The sequence below is a fragment of the Heliconius melpomene genome, chromosome 5, assembly GCF_056956725.1.
Source record: "Heliconius melpomene rosina isolate 202511_hmr_F chromosome 5, ASM5695672v1, whole genome shotgun sequence".
Lineage (NCBI taxonomy): Eukaryota > Metazoa > Arthropoda > Insecta > Lepidoptera > Nymphalidae > Heliconius > Heliconius melpomene.
The window spans coordinates 60,486-80,618 of NC_140393.1; the positions used below are offsets into that span (position 1 = coordinate 60,486).

Below are 20,133 nucleotides of genomic sequence, written 5' to 3' on the forward strand. Positions count from 1 at the left end.
GGATTAGCGTGAATGGTGGTCTTTCACTTGGTTCTAGTATATGCGATAGGATCCGACAATTGAAAAAGACTTTGAAAATTTCGATTTTCTATGAATTTTTTGATATCGTGTAAAGAAATCAAACACCTCGAGGCTTTTACAGAACTTATACTTCTTCCAGGGCTAGATACCATTAGGCTTGTACAATGTATATCTTAAATTATAATACAATATTTTATTCTAGAGGACCACTTTCCTCTTCAGCTTCAAATCTAATAATGCGCATCAGAATTTCGATCACATCAAGCGTCTTTTTTAAATTGTCAACTCGCGCTAGTTCTATGTATAAATTTTCAAATATATCTTTTTATTAAACAAACAGGTTGATTTACATTTTTCTATAACAAATTATCGTGAATATAAAAACTATTTATATAAAATCATTACACGTGAGAGCTTAGGTGGATTTCGTATATAAAAGTCGATTCGATATCGATTAAAGTCGATTTTTTCAGTTTTCCCCGCTCGGATTCAGTTGAAACTGGTGTCGATCGTTTGGGCTCAGAGAGGCCTTCACGGTGGTATACAACCCGCGGGAATGCGCGGGAAGGTGCGGGCGGTAAGTGGCGAAAACTGATTTTTTCAGTTTTCCCCGCTCGGATTCAGTTGAAACTGGTGTCGATCGTTCGGGCTCCGAGGGGCCTTCAAGGTGGTATACAACCCGCGGGAATGCGCGGGAAGGTGCGGGCAGTAAGTGGCGAAAACCGATTTTTTCTATGTTTTGTTGCGTCAAAAAAGGCGCAAAACTTTCAGTAAAAATTCTGAATAATTTTTTACAGGTACGGCGCAGAGCACCCTACTACGCGGTACCAACAGTTCGGGAATCGAAATAAGGTAAGTGGTTCAATTATGCACTTGTATGTTAACTTTTACAAAAATTTCTAATCTCTTTTTCAGGGTTCCAGGAGTGGTCGCGATCGTCGGGATTAGCGTGAATGGTGGTCTTTCACTTGGTTCTAGTATATGCGATAGGATCCGACAATTGAAAAAGACTTTGAAAATTTCGATTTTCTATGAATTTTTTGATATCGTGTAAAGAAATCAAACACCTCGAGGCTTTTACAGAACTTATACTTCTTCCAGGGCTAGATACCATTAGGCTTGTACAATGTATATCTTAAATTATAATACAATATTTTATTCTAGAGGACCACTTTCCTCTTCAGCTTCAAATCTAATAATGCGCATCAGAATTTCGATCACATCAAGCGTCTTTTTTAAATTGTCAACTCGCGCTAGTTCTATGTATAAATTTTCAAATATATCTTTTTATTAAACAAACAGGTTGATTTACATTTTTCTATAACAAATTATCGTGAATATAAAAACTATTTATATAAAATCATTACACGTGAGAGCTTAGGTGGATTTCGTATATAAAAGTCGATTCGATATCGATTAAAGTCGATTTTTTCAGTTTTCCCCGCTCGGATTCAGTTGAAACTGGTGTCGATCGTTTGGGCTCAGAGAGGCCTTCACGGTGGTATACAACCCGCGGGAATGCGCGGGAAGGTGCGGGCGGTAAGTGGCGAAAACTGATTTTTTCAGTTTTCCCCGCTCGGATTCAGTTGAAACTGGTGTCGATCGTTCGGGCTCCGAGGGGCCTTCAAGGTGGTATACAACCCGCGGGAATGCGCGGGAAGGTGCGGGCAGTAAGTGGCGAAAACCGATTTTTTCTATGTTTTGTTGCGTCAAAAAAGGCGCAAAACTTTCAGTAAAAATTCTGAATAATTTTTTACAGGTACGGCGCAGAGCACCCTACTACGCGGTACCAACAGTTCGGGAATCGAAATAAGGTAAGTGGTTCAATTATGCACTTGTATGTTAACTTTAACAAAAATTTCTAATCTCTTTTTCAGGGTTCCAGGAGTGGTCGCGATCGTCGGGATTAGCGTGAATGGTGGTCTTTCACTTGGTTCTAGTATATGCGATAGGATCCGACAACTGAAAGACTTTGAAAATTTCGATTTTCTATGATTTTTTTGATATCGTTAGAGCTTAGGTGGATTTTGTATATAAAAGTCAATTCGATATCGATTAAAGTCGATTATTTCAGTTTTCCCCGCTCGGATTCAGTTGAAACTGGTGTCGATCGTTCGGGCTCCGAGGGGTCTTCAAGGTGGTATACAACCCGCGGGAATGCGCGGGAAGGTGCGGGCGGTAAGTGGCGAAAACTGATTTTTTCAATTTTCCCCGCTCGGATTCAGTTGAAACTGGTGTCGATCGTTCGGGCTCCGAGGGGCCTTCATGGTGGTATACAACCTACAGGAATGCGCGGGAAGGTGCGGGCGGTAAGTGGCGAAAACCGATTTTTTCAGTTTTCCCCGCTCGGATTCAGTTGAAACTGGTGTCGATCGTTCGGGCTCCGAGGGGCCTTCAAGGTGGTATACAACCCGCGGGAATGCGCGGGACAGTGCGGGCGGTAAGTGGCGAAAACCGATTTTTTCAGTTTTCCCCGCTCGGATTCAGTTGAAACTGGTGTCGATCGTTCGGGCTCCGAGAGGCCTTCAAGGTGGTATACAACCTGCGGGAATGCGCGGGAACGTGCGGGTGGTTAGTGGCGAAAACCGATTTTTTCAGTTTTCCCTGCTCGGATTCAGTTAAAACTGGTGTCGATCGTTCGGGCTCCGAGGGGTCTTCAAGGTGGTATACAAACCGCGGGAATGCGCGGGAAGGTGCGGGCGGTAAGTGGCGAAAACCGATTTTTTCAGTTTTCCCCGCTCGGATTCAGTTGAAACTGGTGTTGATCGTTCGGGCTCCGAAGGGCCTTCAAAGTGGTATACAACCCGCGGGAATGCGCGGGAAGGTGCGGGCGGTAAGTGGCAAAAACCGATTTTTTCAGTTTTCCCCGCTCGAATTCAGTTGAAACTGGTGTCGATCGTTCGGGCTCCGAGGGGTCTTCAAGGTGGTATACAACCCGCGGGAATGCGCGGGAAGGTGCGGGCGGTAAGTGGCGAAAACTGATTTTTTCAATTTTCCCCGCTCGGATTCAGTTGAAACTGGTGTCGATCGTTCGGGCTCCGAGGGGCCTTCATGGTGGTATACAACCCGCGGGAATGCGCGGGAAGGTGCGGGCGGCAAGTGGCGAAAACCGAGTTTTTCTATGTTTTGTTGCGTCAAAAATGGCGCAAAACTTTCAGTAAAAATTCTGAATATTTTTTTACAGTTACGGCGCAGAGCACCCTACTACGCGGTACCAACAGTTGGGGAATCGAAATTAGGTAAGTGGTTCAATTATGCACTTGTATGTTAATTTTAAGAAAAAATTCTAATCTCTTTTTCAGGGTTCCAGGAGCTTGTTTATGTTTCGGCAAATAAGGTGATTGGGACCGGAGCTTGTTCCGATCCCACTGATGTCAGAGAATAAGGTGGTTGAGGCCGATTCCACTTCTGATGTAGACAGATGTGACCGACATCGTACTTCTAATTAGACGTGGGTATTCGGGCCTGGTAATTATAAGAAATGTTATCTTATTCTTGACGTGAAGCTTGGAGCAGTGCCGTGGACTTGTGACCACAACTGTAGGCTTAAGGGTCCCTTTACAGTACTAACACTCGCCTTTTACTGTGCCAGCCCAGTATAATTGCAAATAGGTCTTAACCACATTTGTAATTGAAATAGTCGGTTGGCCAGCGGTGGAGCACGAGTAGTGCTCCGAGCCGTGGTAGCACAGAACACATTTACTCAAAGAATGTTCACTTTATTCTAAAAAATGGGTGACAAAACGATGCTGCTGCCATCTCTGTGCGTGCTCAACAAAACACAATTAGCGGGAAATTTAAAATTTGGCTTTAAATCGATCTTTATTCAAAAATCAGAATTATTACTCTGTCAAAATAATTTGGAAGTATTATTATTTAAATTATGTAATACCTCCAAATGATTTTGAAAGAGTCTGAATAATTTATGGCACAATAATAAAAAATTAATGCAGAAATAAAACTAATAAATACCTTACATTTTTTTTATTGCTTATAAACATTTGGTTTAATTATATTTACACAAATAGTATTTCTGCAAAACAATTAAAATATACTGCTAAAGATTACAACATTGCTACAAGACAAACTTGCCCTTTTATGTTAAAAACAATAACAATTTTAATTTTTATAAGTAAAATAGATCATAATCTGCAAAAAATATATAATTTATATATTTATTAACCTATAAGATTGTAGGCAGTTGTACTTGATTGTTGTGTTATTGAATTTCTTTTTTTTAAACAATTACAGACAAAGATAAAATTAATAAAGTAGGTATAATGAACTTAATACAGTGTTGGTCAAATTAAATCTAACATTAATATAAAATTACTTATTTTTAATATATCTATTTTCTTTTTTAACAATTTCTCATAATCTGCAAATTGTCTATTTTTAACTAAACAAAATCTTTTTACTGTTATGTGGAAGATACTATTACATATAAAATTAACATTTTCTTTAAGATGTTCCTCATATTTCCACATATTTCCAAATTATTGCAGATTGTGGCACAGTTCTCAACACATAAAATCTTATAAAATTTTTCAGATACATAGTTTAACTTCTTTTTAGCATTACCATATTCTTTGAAGTCCATAAAAGTGTACAATAATATATTATCGGTATATTTCAATTTTAAAACTGAATCACAAAGCTTGCATTGGGGCGAGCTATGACAAATGTACAATTTTCAAAAAAGTACATTTTCTTCAAATGATTGAGTTAGAGAAAAAAGACATACATTTTCTTCAAATGGAGAATTGTCAGTCATGTTGATACAGTGTGGCTGCCTTTCTTTCAATCTGCAGAATCACTATTTCAGCAGCTAAACAATTTATCCATATAAATTTGCAGTGACTGTTGCCTCTCCAGGTAGCAATCCTGAAAATAACAAGAGTTAATAAAGGTCAGGTTACAAAAACTAAAATCAACAATCTTGAAATTCAATTCAATCATCCCCCAGAAAAAAAACGAAAATCTCATCACCATTATTGCACAATTGGGAAAGGTTATTAATAGCCCGACTAAAATAGAAGACATCGCCCATTGCACTAGAGTCATGAAATCTAAAAACAACAGCAATCGTCCCAAGTCTATTGTTGTTCAGTTTGCCTCACCGAGATGTCGTGATTCCTTTTTGGCCGCATCAATAAATTTTAATAAAACTAAAAGTATTGCTGATAAATTAAACACGTCATACATAGGTTTCGATGGCGAAAAGTCCCCCATATACATCTCTGAACATCTCAGTCCAGGGAATAGGGCGTTACACGCGGCAACACGCATAAGAGCTAAAAAAAAAGGATATAAGCACGTGTGGATCAGAGGAGGTCGTATTTACACAAGAAAAACTGATTTTTCTGAATACATATTAATAAGAGATTTGGATGCACTGAATAAAATAGTCTAATATTAAAGGGAAAAATATACATGTTGTATTTGATATATAGTTTTTCGCGCAAATAAACATTATGAATTCATCAAACACTACCTTATGTTCTTTATCGATATACTACCAAAATGTACGAGGTCTAAGAATAAAAACGCATGCTTTCTTTTGTAATCTTAGTAGGACCAGATATGATCTGATAATTCTAACTGAAACTTGGCTAAACTGTGGCATATTAAGCTCAGAACTTTTTGATGACAACTATATTGTCTTTAGAAGGGACAGAGAGGAATCAAGAACTACGACGAAGAAGGAAGGTGGAGGAGTCTTAATAGCTGTTTCAAAATCCATAAGATGTAAACGGCAGTTTTCATATGAGACTGCCAATGAAGACTTGTGGGTTACTATTGATCTTGGCACACCAATGAAGCCTTTTTTAATAGCTTTTTGTGCTATCTACTTGCCACCTCCAGTACTAAGATCTAATCTTAAGGCTTTTTTAGATAATGTTTCTAATATTAATGAACAAAATAACTGTCATAAATGCATAATCGGTGATTTTAACTTGAGTAATATCAACTGGGAACTGGTCAAAAATTCAGATACTTATTACACTTCTCCATTAAACTATGACTTTTTGGATTTTCTTAACCTAAACAATTTTCAACAACACAACCATATTGTTAATAGCATGAATAGAATCTTGGATTTGGTACTCTTAGACTTTCCATCTCCATGTATTGTATCAAGTGCAGTTGATGTTTTATCTACAATAGATTTACTTCACCCACCATTACATATAACCATTAACTTTTCTTGTGAAACAAAACTGCCTTACAACAATCAATATATCAGCTATAATTTCTATAGAGCGGATTACCAGGTTATTAACGCGTACTTATCTAAAATAAATTAGTATAATATGTTCGCCGGTGTGAGGGATGTAAATAAACTAGTTGAAATTTTTTATGGAGTCATTCGAGAGGTAATAGACAAATTTGTACCAATTTCTAGACCAAATAATAAAAATTACCCACTTTAGTTCTCACGTCAACTGATTAAACGATTAAATGAAAAAAATAAATATAGAATTAGGTATAAAAAATATAATAACCCCCTAGACTTGATATCTTTCCAGTTATTGGCTGAGCGCTGTGCCACAATTACTACTGAATGCTACAGTAATTATATGAATTTATCAGAAAGTAGAATATGCAATAGTCCTAAATATTTTTGGTCATTTGTGAAAGAGAGACGCGGTGGTAGCAGTTCATAACCAGTCACACTTACGAATGGCATCTCTACATGTTCAGATGGAAACAGTATTTGCAATATGTTTGCTTCTCAATTTGAGTCTGTGTATAACAACAATGACTGTGACTTAGATCCCCTGTTGTGCCCCAAAGTACACCACAGTAATCACGCATTCAGTGAGGCACTGGTCTCATTGTATATTAGTAGTGATTTAATCCTTAAAACCCTTAATTCTATAGATCGCACGAAAGGTGCTGGACCTGATTGTATTCCGCCATATTTTATCAGCAAATGTGCTGAAAACCTAGTCACCCCATTACATTTCATATTCAACACTTCACTCAATGCAGGAGTTTTTCCTTCAGTTTGGAAGACGGCTAAGGTGGTGCCAATCCACAAGTCAGGAGATATACACGTTGTAAGCAATTATCGTCCAATTTCTATTCTGTCTAGCTTCGCTAAAATCTTTGAATCTTTAGTGTGCCCTTTCGTTCAAACACACTTTGAGAAATACGTATGCGATGAGCAGAACGGATTTTTAAGAGGTCGATCAGTTAATACTAACATGGCGACTTACATGGAGGACATTATTTCTTGTGTAGATAAAAAAAAGCAAGTGGACGCAATTTACACCGATTTCAGTAAGGCTTTCGATAAAGTTGTCTACAAAATTTTATTGATGAAATTAAACTCATATGGTGTTGCAGGTATTTTCCTCGATTGGCTAGGTTCTTATTTATGGGAACGCTCATTTTTTGTTGTGGTTAACGGATTTACTTCATATTCATGTAAAATACTTTCTGGTGTACCACAAGGTTCACACCTTGGTCCAATATTGTTCAACATATTTATCAATGACCTTCCAATATGTTTTAACTATTCCACTCCATTGTTGTTTGCAGACGATTTAAAGTTGTATAGAATAATTGAAACTTGGGAGGATGTAGTAAAATTTCAAAAAGACTTACTTACATGCCCTAGTTAGTTGGTGTCAAAATATATACCATATGGAGCTTAATGTATCAAAATTAAATTTACAAGAAAGAATAATATTATACCATCAGTCTACTTCATTAAGAATGCGCAAATCAGTGAGACACAGACCATAAAAGATTTAGGAATCACAATTGATAACAGATTAACTTTTGTTCCTCATATGGAATTCTTGATAAAAATAGCTTCAAAAATGTTAGGCTTTGTAATTAGAATTTCTAGATTTTTTAAAAAGCCTAAAACGAAAATCATTTTGTACAACTGTCTTGTAAGGTCAATTTTGGAGTATGGGAGCGTTGTTTGGCGTCCTCATTTTGCAACACATACACTGCGTATTGAACGGGTGCAAAAGAGATTTGTTAGACATCTCGCGTTTTGTTTTAATAGAGTTAAACGAGACAAGTACTCTTATAGGGAATCACTAGATTACTTTAAAATATCTGACCTAAATACTCGGAGAGACGCCATTGACTTAATTTTCTTATATAAATTGGTAAATTATAACATACATTGTCCGAGTCTTCTCTCTAAACTCTCTTTTACTATACCCCGTAAAATACCTCGAAAACCTATCCGTTTGTTTGCACCACTGCAACGGAGAACAAAATTAGGATCTAATTCTCCTATTACAAGGCTTAGCTCACTTTATAATAAAAAATGTAGTGTGTCCACGAATATTGATATCTTTAAAATGTCTTTAACAGCTTTTAAGAAAGCAACACAATGTGTGTAAATTATGTTATTACTGATGCTCCTGGTTATGTACCCATTTATGGTATACAGGGTGGAATTGTCAGCGCCACTTTAAATCAAACCACAGTTTTAACTATTCTATAAAAGCCTAATATAATTCGGAAAAAAAAAATCCCAAAAATGAAAAAGTTATTTTTTCAAACAAAATAAATAATAAAATTATCGTTTTAAAATAAAACGCCATTTGTAAAGTATAACATAGTCACGCAAACACTTACCTGTCAAATCGGAAACGTCGCACACGTATGTGTGCGTCACACGAAATACAGGTATGGATAAAAATCGTGAAATGAAAAAAAAATCCTACGTCCAAACTGTTGAGGTACCTTGATTAATTTCTTAGGTGTGGGTTTGAAATATATTACCCTATATGCAGTTTCAATAAAAGAAGCGCTGCCTCTTCCACCCTGTATATGTATGTGTGTATTCCTTAATCTAGTTTTTAGTATATTTTTATGTAATTTTGATACGCGCTTATTTATTTGCAAACCTATGTTTATATAAATTACCATTTCACGATTGTTCACAACCACTTTATATTGCATGCAGTGTTTATCTTTAAGTGGCAGTACATTAATTGTTTTTAGTTTTTAAGTTAGATTTACTGAAATGTAACAATGTATGAGCCGTTGATAAACTTAATAAAATAAATAAAATAAATAAATAAATAGACAAAATTTTCTGTTTTAATTTAAATATATTGTCATTACAAGTGAACCAGTATCAATTAATAATATACTTGAATTACCTTTTGAATACTTGTCAATACCCTTCTTTGCAACGGTCCTGGTATAACATTTGCAGGAAAATGTGATGGCCCTGGTTGTTCAGTAGAAAAATTTAAATCTTTGATTAGCTGATTCTGAAAATAAAATATAATTGGATGAAAATACATTGCCAATGTATGATAACTAATATGTACATAAATAGAACAGTTTTTCTACAGTATTTTTTTTTTCAATAAAATTGACAAACAAAGCCCTTTCAAGGAACAAGTTCAACACTCGCACGCGCAACATCTGCTCCGCGGAAAATATTCCTAAAAAATAGGAAATTCGGAGCCTAGCGCCTCAAATTTTGGCAGGAAGGCAGCTCAGTGAGTGACTCGACAGGACGTAGTGTTTGTGACGCGAAATCAGTGAGGGTTCCGGAGTTATACCGGGATTTTGCGAGAAGATCTCAGGAGAAACAAGTTGTTCGCTGTAGCGAGTGCGTGCTCCGGGTCACGTTTTCGCCAATTGAACGTACGTGCCCGCCGAGAAGCACGTACTGCAGCGAATTCGTACGTGAATTCGTACGTGAAATCGTACGTGATACTGTACGGATTATACGTGCTCGCAGACCAACGCCGTCACTTTACCGCATCAGACAGTGTCTCCGACCACGCGAGCGCACACACAGCCAGAGAGCCCAAGTTAACAAAGGCGCTACCACCCATCGCGGCGTACTCAATCTTCCTGGGACAACCAACAACACAGACATCGCAGAACATCAGCGAAAGGTGTCCCTACTGACAATAAAAAAAAACAATTTATAGTAATCATAATAATAGCAATCATATATATATATATACATATCAACATATGATATTAAACACTATATAGACAAGATACATAGGAATAAATATTGTATAAATATTAAGAATAAACACTGTAATACATATTTAAGAACAAACACTATATAGACAAGTACAACAAAATACAACACAATTTCTACCAAATCGCAAGCAGATTCTGTAAAGTCAGGCTCACGCAGAACCGCCGACTCAGCTGCGACAAAATCCACGTCGCTGAGGCAGAAGGTACTCACCAACACGGCAAACTCAGCGCCAAGGACCACACCGCCTCCACAAATGGAACTTCCACAGCAAGCGCCACCCAACACGGCTGAAATTAGCATCACTATCCCCGAAGTGGAGCCGTGCATGTCCGACTCAGACGGGCCCGCGTCACCGACGGGCTCCGTGGCCTCGAGCACAGGAAGGAGGATCAGCCTCCTTTACACCACCTCCAAAAGAGGCACGGGGGTGAAGATGGACTTGGTGACGGGGGTGGCCAACACGCTGCTACAGAACGGGAAGGCCGCGCTTGAGTCGGTGATAAACATGAAGAGGGAAGTCAAGACAATCGCCATTGAAAGCCTCCAGGGACTGTACGAAACGGTGCTCTCGCTCTCCGACTCCAGGAACAGGCACAAATGCAACCTGGAGAAGGAACGCGCCAGACACGCGCAAGAAATAGTGCATGTCGAGCGAGCGCACACCAAAGCAATAGAACAAATCAGCCAGAAGATGGTGTCGGAATTGAGTAGTGCCAGGAAGGAAATATCAGAAAACCTGAAGGAGGCCCAATCCATAAGAAGCTGGCTGGGCTACGAGATCGAGCAACCCTTCAGAGAGATAGCGGAGATAAAAGAAGCACACTCATCACTGTCGAAAGTCATCTGGTAGCTTGCCGTGACACAAACAAACACAGAGGCGACTCCTTCCACCCAGTGGGAGGAACTACAACAAGCCACAAAAAGAATAGAAAGCCACCTGACATCTCTGGCTAACCGGTTTGAAATGTTTCGGCGGGACGTGGACAACCTGGCGTCCCGTGTGTCCGAAAGCTTGCACAGGCAATCGGAGACACAAGCCCCCAACAACGACAAAGACACCGAGGAAAGAGCGAGGCTGACGGAGTCCCTGCAGGCGATAGAAACGAACACTTACAGAAATAAAAGAAAAAATCAACATGCCACAACCCCCCCCCCCCCCTCCCATACCCAAAGATATAACTCCAGAGATATGCGGGATAAAAGAAAAATTAGAAATAATGTCCTCTGAGGTGCGAACCATTCGAGAAACGCGGCGCCGTGACCGCAGTTCTCCGAGGCCGTCGATAGACACCGAGCTGGCGGTCCAGGAGGTAAAACAGACTCTGGCCACTATCAAGAAGAGGGTAACGGATCTCGCGAACTGCGAGAAACAACCAGTGACGGGACCGAAGACCTTCGCACAGGCCGCTGCCAAGCCAAAGGCTCCCCACCCGAACCACACACTTATCATCGCGTCAAAATTGCCAACAGAGACGAGTGACAATGTCATAACGAGGATAAGAGACGCACTCGATCTCAGGGCTACTGGTGCAAAAGTGGATAGGGTCCGAAAGGCCAGGGATCAGAAGGTCGTTATACGGTGCCCTACCAAAGAGGACAAAAACATTGTAAAAAGCCAAATTGAAAAGTCACAAAACCTCACAATAAAAGAGCCCACCAATCAAGACCCGTTAGTGTGCGTGAGGGGAGTCCTCAGCTGCCTTACAAACGAGGAACTCGTGGAATACACCACATCTCAAAACAAACATCTCCTCCAAAACATCCAAGAGGCAGACATGAGGATACGGGTTCGCTACAGGAAGCGCGCCCGGAACCCCCACGAATGCCATCCCGTACTTCAGGTTTCCCCGGTGATATATAAGCGGTTCACCGAGGTCGAGAAGATCTACATAGGCTTTGGCAGGTGCACGGTGGAGGATCAATCCCCACTAGTGCAATGTGCCAAATGTCTTGGCTTCGGACACACCCGGACTCTCTGCAAAGCCGGAACGGAATTATGCAGTTACTGCGGAGAGTACCACGCGGGGAAGGTCTGCCAAAAACGGCAAAATCTAGAAACCCCCCGGTGTGCAAATTGCGCAAAATCAAAAAGGGAAACCGCGGACCAGGCACATACAGCCTATAGCTTAGAATGCCCGGAAAGACAAAAATGGGATGGTATAGCACGTTCCAGGGTTCAGTATTGCTAAGGGCCCCCCAAACACTTCACCACGTGTCGCCTGCGAGGTGCGCAGAGTAACCGGGAGCGAACTAAGGTTCGTTCAAGCGAACCTACAACGCTCCAAACTGGCGACGGCGGAAATATACAAGGTGGCGGTAGAGGAAGGGATCTCAATCGCACTTGTCCAAGAGCCGTATGTAGTAAGGACTGGTGAGATGAAATCTCAACCATGCACAACCACCATCCAGTGCACTCTAAACCGCCAGAAACCAGTTAAAGCGGCCATAATAATCTTCGGAAACACCCTGGAGGTGATCCATGACCCCCAGATCGTGACCGAAAACGTGGCTGCCGTCCATCTCAAAGCCGCTGTCGTTGGGAGTACTTTCCGTGTACTTTGAAGGCGACCAGAACTTATCCCCATACCTATCCCAAGTCAAAAAGGCTACCACAAAAATTCACACCAACCATCTGATAGTGGCGGGCGACGTGAATGCTTGGAGTCATTGGTGGGGCAGCAAATCCGAAAATCATCGCGGAGCGGAGTATCACTCTTTCGCAACAGAGCTGGACCTCCACGTTCTAAACTCGGGCAATATACCAACTTTCGAAACGTACAGAGGAGGGAGGTGTTACGAGAGCTGTGTGGATGTGACCTTAATAAGTCACACCCTGCTACACAAATTACAGTCTGACGTGCTTAGGAAGAAACGCCGAATCCGAAACGCTGCGCCCCGACGAAGAGAGTTCACTGTCGAAGAGTACATGCAGGCAAGGGACACATACCATCAGAAAGCAAGAGAGGCAGCCACCCAGAGCTGGAAGGAGTTCTGTACTTCTCAAGACCGTGAGAGCGTTTGGGACGGCATCTACAGGGTTATAAGGAAGACGTCCAAAAGACAAGACGATATGTTGCTAAGGAACACAGCTGGCGAAACACTGTCACCAGATCAGTCGGCGGAGCTCCTGGCAAAGACGTTCTACCCTGACGACCAAATAGATGGCGAAACTGAACTGCACAAGCGAGTCAGAGAGGCCACTGAAGGAAGAACTCCCGCGGAGATTGAAGATCTGTCGGAGGACGACCCCCCCTTCACGGACGCGGAATTGGAGATGGTTCTCTCGAGCCAGAACCCAAAGAAAGCGCCGGGACCGGACGGCCTGACCTCCGACATATGCAGCATGGCGATCAACTGCGACAGAGAGGTATTCTTGGCGATAGCTAACAAGTGTCTATCACTGTCATACTTCCCCAAGCAGTGGAAAATCGCCCACATCTGCATCCTTCGTAAACCAGCAAAGGACGACTACACCAACCCAAAGTCGTACCGTCCCATAGGGCTACTACCGATCCACGGGAAGACGGTCGAGAAGCTTTTCGTGGGAAGACTGCAGTGGCACCTTTTACCAACGCTTCATCCCAGCCAATATGGGTTCACGCCGCAAAGGGGAAACGAGGGGAAACTAAACAGAAAAAAAAGACAATACTCCTTGTATCCCTGGACATAGAGGGCGCATTCGACAATGCTTGGTGGCCGTCACTTAAGAGCCAATTGGTGCGGAAACGATGCCCAAAAAACCTCTACTCCTTGGTGGCCTCGTACCTGGAAGATCGAAGAGTCATCATCAACTACGCCAGAGCAACCAGCGAAAAGGGTACCACGAAGGGTTGTGTCCAAGGATCCATCGGCGGACCAACCTTCTGGAATCTCATCCTGGACTCGCTCCTGCACAAAATGGCGTCTAGAGGGATATACTGTAAGGCCTTTGCTGACGATGTGGTCCTCGCTTTCTCTAGCCATAGTACTAGTGAGTTACAAGGCCAAGCCGAGACCACCCTAGCCGAGGTGCAGGACTGGGGAAGGCTAAATAAACTGAGCTTCGCCGCGCATAAGACCCACGCGATGGTAATTACCAAGAAGAACAAGTTTGAAGCCCCCGAAGTCTACATGTCCGGCACCCGACTGAGTATGGTCTCGGAAATAAAACTCCTAGGACTCGTAATAGACTCCAAGCTGACTTTCAACGCGCACGCATCTGCAATATGCAAGAAAGCTGCAGACATTTACAAACGACTAGCGTACGCGGCGAGGGTAACGTGGGGTCTTAATGGCGAGATAGTGAGAACCATATACGTGGCGGTGATAGAGCCAATCGTCCTCTATGCAGCAAGCGCGTGGTCTTCGGCAGCCGAGAAGCTGATGATAAAGAAACAACTAGACTCGCTGCAAAGAGGATTTGCCCAAAAAATATGCAAGGCCTACAGGACGGTGTCTCTGACATCGGCACTGGTCCTCTCAGGCTTAATCCCCCTTGACCTTCGAATCCAGGAAGCCGCCAATCTGTACAAGATCAAAAAGAGGTACTGCGTGGACCTCCTACCACCAGGACGCGAAATAGAGCGCAGGGTGGGACCATTACAAAATCCATCACAACTCAAAACAACCGAGTACATGCGCTTGGAGAGCCTCGACCAGGAGACCCTCGATAAACACCAAATAGCCGGTCCCCTAATCTTCACCGACGGCAGCAAAATCGAGGGTAAAGTAGGAGCAGCCCTAACCTTGTGGGACCAGGGTAGCGAGAGGAAGTTCTCCACATTTCGCCTGGAGCCGCACAACACTGTCTCCCAGTCGGAAATGTATGCACTCTTCAGGGCAATAGAGATGGTGAAAAAGTCGAAAACGAGCGCTACCAACATCTTAAGCGACTCGAGATCATCCTTGGATCTACTAAAATCCCCATCGACGACTCACCCTCTCAGCCTACATATGAAGAGCTGCATACATGACATCCAGAACGAGGGCAGGACAGTGCGGTTCTTCTGGTTGAGAGCCCACGTTGGAACACCCGGCAACGAAAGGGCAGACGAGCTGGCGAAAAGGGCGGCAATAAAAAAGAAGACGGCACCGGACTATGACAAAGTCCCAGTATCATACGTCCGAAGGCGGATACGCGAGGAAACTGTCAAGACATGGCAAGCGAGATATGAGGCCTCCCAAACCGGATCAGTCACAAAGCTGTTCTTACCAGACGTCAAAAAGGCATATACTCTGGTAAGGAAGACAAAAATAACACCAACAGACACCCAGCTACTGACCGGCCACGGAGGTTTCGCCTACTTGCACAGATTCCACTTAAAAGACAGCCCATCTTGTCTCTGCGATCCGCAATGTGAGGAAACGGTCACGCACGTAATCCTGGACTGCCCAAGATACGGCTCAGATCGAGCGATGCTGGAGGTCACCATCAACAAAAACCTAGACCAGCAATCACTCCACACCATCTTAGAATCAGAAGCCACCAGGACACCTTTCCTCACCTTCGCACGTAAAGCCATCATAACAGCCGCGAAACGCAACAGCTCGCTAGTGGCTCCCCCCTCCGCGCCAATACTCGCGCCATCCTCGCAAACATCCCAAACACCAGCACCTGCATCATCACTAACCCCTGCACCACTCATACAAAATTCCCAAACACCAGTACCCACACCACCAACAACACCTGCACCGCTTCCACAAGCTCCCCAGATACCAACTTCCGCACCACTTCCAATCCCCGGGCCAATCCAACAAACACACTCGACACCTGCTTCTGCCACACCAACAATACCAACAACACCAACAATAAATAAACTACTGGCTTCCCTCAAAAAGACCACAGGAGGCCTGCCAAAGAAGTGGAGAAAACTAACCACAAAAGGAAAACCGCCACAGCACAATCCACCAACACTGACCACAACCAACGTGACGGCAATGCTAAATGAGAAGGCAGCGGACGGACAACCCGGAATAAGGGTCAGAAGCCTTGTTCATGGCCGAGGAATCAGAAAGGGTGGGAATAGCTTTCAGTCGCTCGGAACCGCCGGATAGAGTCCAAATTTCACCAGGACTAGCAGCCCTACTCAAAGGAAGCACGAGTAGAACACCGGTGAGGTCAGGAAAAATAGACTCACTGACATGGCAAAGGCTGGCTGAACCCCCTGCCGAATACTGCCGTCACAGAAAAAAGTGATCGCAGACCCCCTATATCGCAGGGAGCCCCTAAGACCATAAGCGTAGACGCAATGAGGGTAGAACCTTATAGAGGCAGCATAGCAAACTACTACGAATGCCTCAAGGTCGCCCACAAACACCAGCTAGTCGTCTACGAAGAACGGGGGGAATGCCTTGACTTCCTAAAGGCAAAGAAACATCTACCTTCCCCCTCAACAGAGGCTCCAACCGAAACGCCGAAGCAGAGCGGATCCGAGAGGCTGCAAGAGAATCTGTACCCCGAGCCATCCACAAGCAAGACCAACACACCCACCCCCAAACATAACAACTCGAGGACTTTGGCGAGGGCCATTCTGGGAGTCGTCTCTCCAAGGGAAAAAGAAACCCCAAAATGCTCTGCCTCTAAGGCTGATATTCCGGGAGTCGAAGAAACTCCAAAATGTTCTGCCTCTAAGGCTGCCCGCCAAACTAGCACGCAAGAGAGAGAGGTCAAAGCCTTTTTCGATACCCGAAATCAACGGGAACAAAAAGGACACCGCGAAGGCGTACTAGAGCACAGCAGAGGCAACATAAAACTACCTGACCTAAAAATGGCCAGAAGCCCAAAGGAGCATGCTATAAATGCGTTCATCGAGTTCTTAGCCACATTAAAGGCAACCCGCGAGGTAAACACCAATGTCTGTAAAAAGATCCTTTAGACTTTCCAAAGAGGGAACTTCAAACTCCTGGAAGTGGAGCTCAATGAAGCCAAAGCCGCCATCTATGACAACGTCAGCTCCTGCGTCATTCACGGAAGCATGACGGGACAGTACATGGCGGCCTATAGCAGCACAAAGGGCTTTATAGGCCTGGTCGAAAGTGCAAGAGTAGACGATCCCCCCAAATTCCTAACATCAGAGAGGGACCAAGTGGTAGTAGTGGCCGAATGCACGAGAGTGATGCTGGACGATAGGATACTCGGAATGGCAAACGCCATTTCAAGCGATCCTGAGCCGGGCGCAGCCTTCGTGAATTGGGAGCTACCAAAACTTTCCTGGGTAAATGGGGTTCCGGGGTGTGGTAAGACAACTCACATTATCAAGCACTTCGATGAGGACACGGAAGTAGTAGCGACAACCACAGTAGAGGCCGCGAAAGATCTAAGAGAGAAGCTGGCGCACCGCCTTGGCACGAAGGCGACAAAGAGAGTGCGAACAATGGCCTCGATCTTAGTCAACGGTTTTCATGAGGGAATAGTTATAAACCGGCTAACGGTGGACGAAGCCCTCATAAACCACTTCGGGGCCATTGTTATGGCGGCCAGACTGTCAGGAGCGAACGAGGTCACACTCATCGGAGATATCAATCAGCTGCCTTACATCGACAGACAAAATCTATTCGAACTAACGTACTGCAGGCCTAGCTTGACAACCAACATCACATGCGAGTTGCCTTGCACACACCGGAGCCCAATGGACGTCGCCTATGCCCTCGCCGGAGTATATAACAGCATTTACTCCGCAAGCCCCATTGTCCACTCCCTAAAGGTTCTCGGATACACCGACGCGCGAATACCACACTGTAATGACGGCACCCTATATCTGGTCCACACGCAGGAGGAGAAGAGGCAGCTGAAAGACCAGGGATATGGAGCTGGAGCAGGTTCGCGAGTCATGACTATCCATGAGGCCCAGGGGCAGACCTTCGCAGACGTCGTCATCATCCGAACCGGACGCGCATGAGAGCGTCTCTCACGCAGTCGTCGCAGTGACGAGACACACCAACACCTGTGTCTATTACTCTGACGACGGCGGAGACGCAATAGGCAACTTCATCAGCCGATGGGTGCTTCATCTACGGAGGTGGTGGAGGCGAACCTAAAAGGGGCAATGTCACAAAGAGATGATAGGGTGATAGAGGCACTGATCCAAAAACTCAGGGAAGGCGTTCTGCATGAGCCAGGCCAAATATAATAGGCGAAGGTGTTCTTTACATGTATAAAGTAATTATATAAAATAAGTTATATATGTTAATAACATTTAAAAAAAATAATAATAATGTCGGTAGGGGTCTCATCCAACCCCTCTAGTATAAGCTCTAGATATAAGTACAGTTTAAATTGTCCTAAAATTAAGTACGCCACATTAAAATAACTTTTATAAAATAAAAAAAGGCACGGGCAACTATGCGCCCGTGGATGTAGATGTTAAAATAAAAAAAAAAAGCCCTTTCAAAATGGTGGCAACATAACATTCTATGTTCACCATAAATTTTTTTCTGAAAATCGATAGAATACCATGGGCCTTCGGGGAAGCAAAACTTGGCCCAAGTACAACATTTAAGACATGACTTTATCTAGAGTAGTTAATTTAATAAAATAAAATTTTTCCACTGAACAATCAGGGACATCACATTTTCCTGCAAATGTTATACCTGGACCATTGCAAAGAACGGTATTGACAAGTATTCAAATGGTAATTCAAGTATATTATTAATTAATAGTAGTTCACTTGTAATGACAATATATCTAATATAAAAACTTATCATAATAAATAGCCTATCTTATGGTAACAGTGAAACCTAAAAAAGATAGATATATATGTAAAAATAAAATATTAATTAACAATTTTAAAATGTAAACACAGATACATTTTAAAAAATACTAATAGTTACAACTAAAATTACATTAATCTTAAACAATTTCTTTAATTTTCTTTTAATTGCTTAATCAAGAACATTCATCTAACAATGATATGTTGATTTTAGTTTTTGTAACCTGACCTTTATTAACTCTTGTTATTTTCAGGATTGCTACCTGGAGAGGCAACAGTCACTGCAAATTTATATGGATAAATTGTTTAGCTGCTGAAATAGTGATTCTGCAGATTGAAAGAAAGGCAGCCACACTGTATCAACATGACTGATAATTCTTCATTTGAAGAAAATGTATGTCTTTTTTCTCTAACTCAATCATTTGAAGAAATGTACTTTTTTGAAAATTGTACATTTGTCATAGCTCGCCCCAATGCAAGCTTTGTGATTCAGTTTTAAAATTGAAACATACCGATAATATATTATTGTACACTTTTATGGACTTCAAAGAATATGATAATGCTAAAAAGAAGTTAAACTATGTATCTGAAAATTTTTATAAGATTTTATGTGTTGAGAACTGTGCCACAATCTGCAATAATTTATACGAAACATCATATTCTTTAAACCTCAAAAAACTTGCAATCTGCAAATTGGAAAAAGATGTAAATTTTAGTTTACTTGCCCAATGTGAGGAACATCTTAAAGAAAATGTTGATTTTATGTATATGTTGTGTAATAGTGTCTTCCACATAACAATAAAAAGATTTTGTTTAGTTAAAAATAAACAATTTGCAGATTATCAGAAATTGTTAAAAAGGAAAATAGATATATTAAAAGTAATTGTATATTAATGTTAGATTTAATTTGACCAACACTGTATTAAGTTCATTATACCTACTTTATTAATTTTATCTTTGTCTGTAATTGTTTAAAAAAAAGAAATTCAATAACACAACAATCAAGTACAACTGCCTACAATCTTATAGGTTAATAAATATATAAATTATATATTTTTTGCAGATTATGATCTATTTTACTTATAAAAATTAAAATTGTTATTGTTTTTAACATAAAAGGGCAAGTTTGTCTTGTAGCAATGTTGTAATCTTTAGCAGTATATTTTAATTGTTTTGCATAAATACTATTTGTGAAAATATAATTAAACCAAATGTTTATAAGCAATAAAGAAAATGTAAGGTATTTATTAGTTTTCTTTCTGCATTATTTTTTTATTATTGTGCCATAAATTATTCAGACTCTTTCAAAATCATTTGGAGGTATTATTACATAATTTAAATAATAATACTTCCAAATTATTTTGAAAGAGTAATAATTCTGATTTTTGAATAAAGATCGATTTAAAGCCAAATTTTAAATTTCCCGCTAATTGT

The 20,133-nt window shown here is 41.7% G+C and overlaps 1 protein-coding gene across 1 annotated transcript; it reads left to right on the forward strand.

Annotated features, from left to right (window-relative positions):
* Positions 1-16,836: 16,836 nt before the first annotated feature.
* On the forward strand, positions 16,837-19,942 carry LOC146538738 (uncharacterized). Its single transcript, XM_085185302.1, has 2 exons — positions 16,837-18,621; positions 18,954-19,942. Exon 1 carries the CDS (start codon positions 16,966-16,968, stop codon positions 17,887-17,889), a length of 924 nt encoding a protein of 307 aa, XP_085041428.1. The 5' UTR covers positions 16,837-16,965; the 3' UTR covers positions 17,890-18,621; positions 18,954-19,942.
* Positions 19,943-20,133: the final 191 nt, after the last annotated feature.

Bases quoted from the DNA above. Each gene is read 5' to 3' on its own strand.
- LOC146538738 (XM_085185302.1), top strand. From the start codon at position 16,966: ATGACGGGACAGTACATGGCGGCCTATAGCAGCACAAAGGGCTTTATA.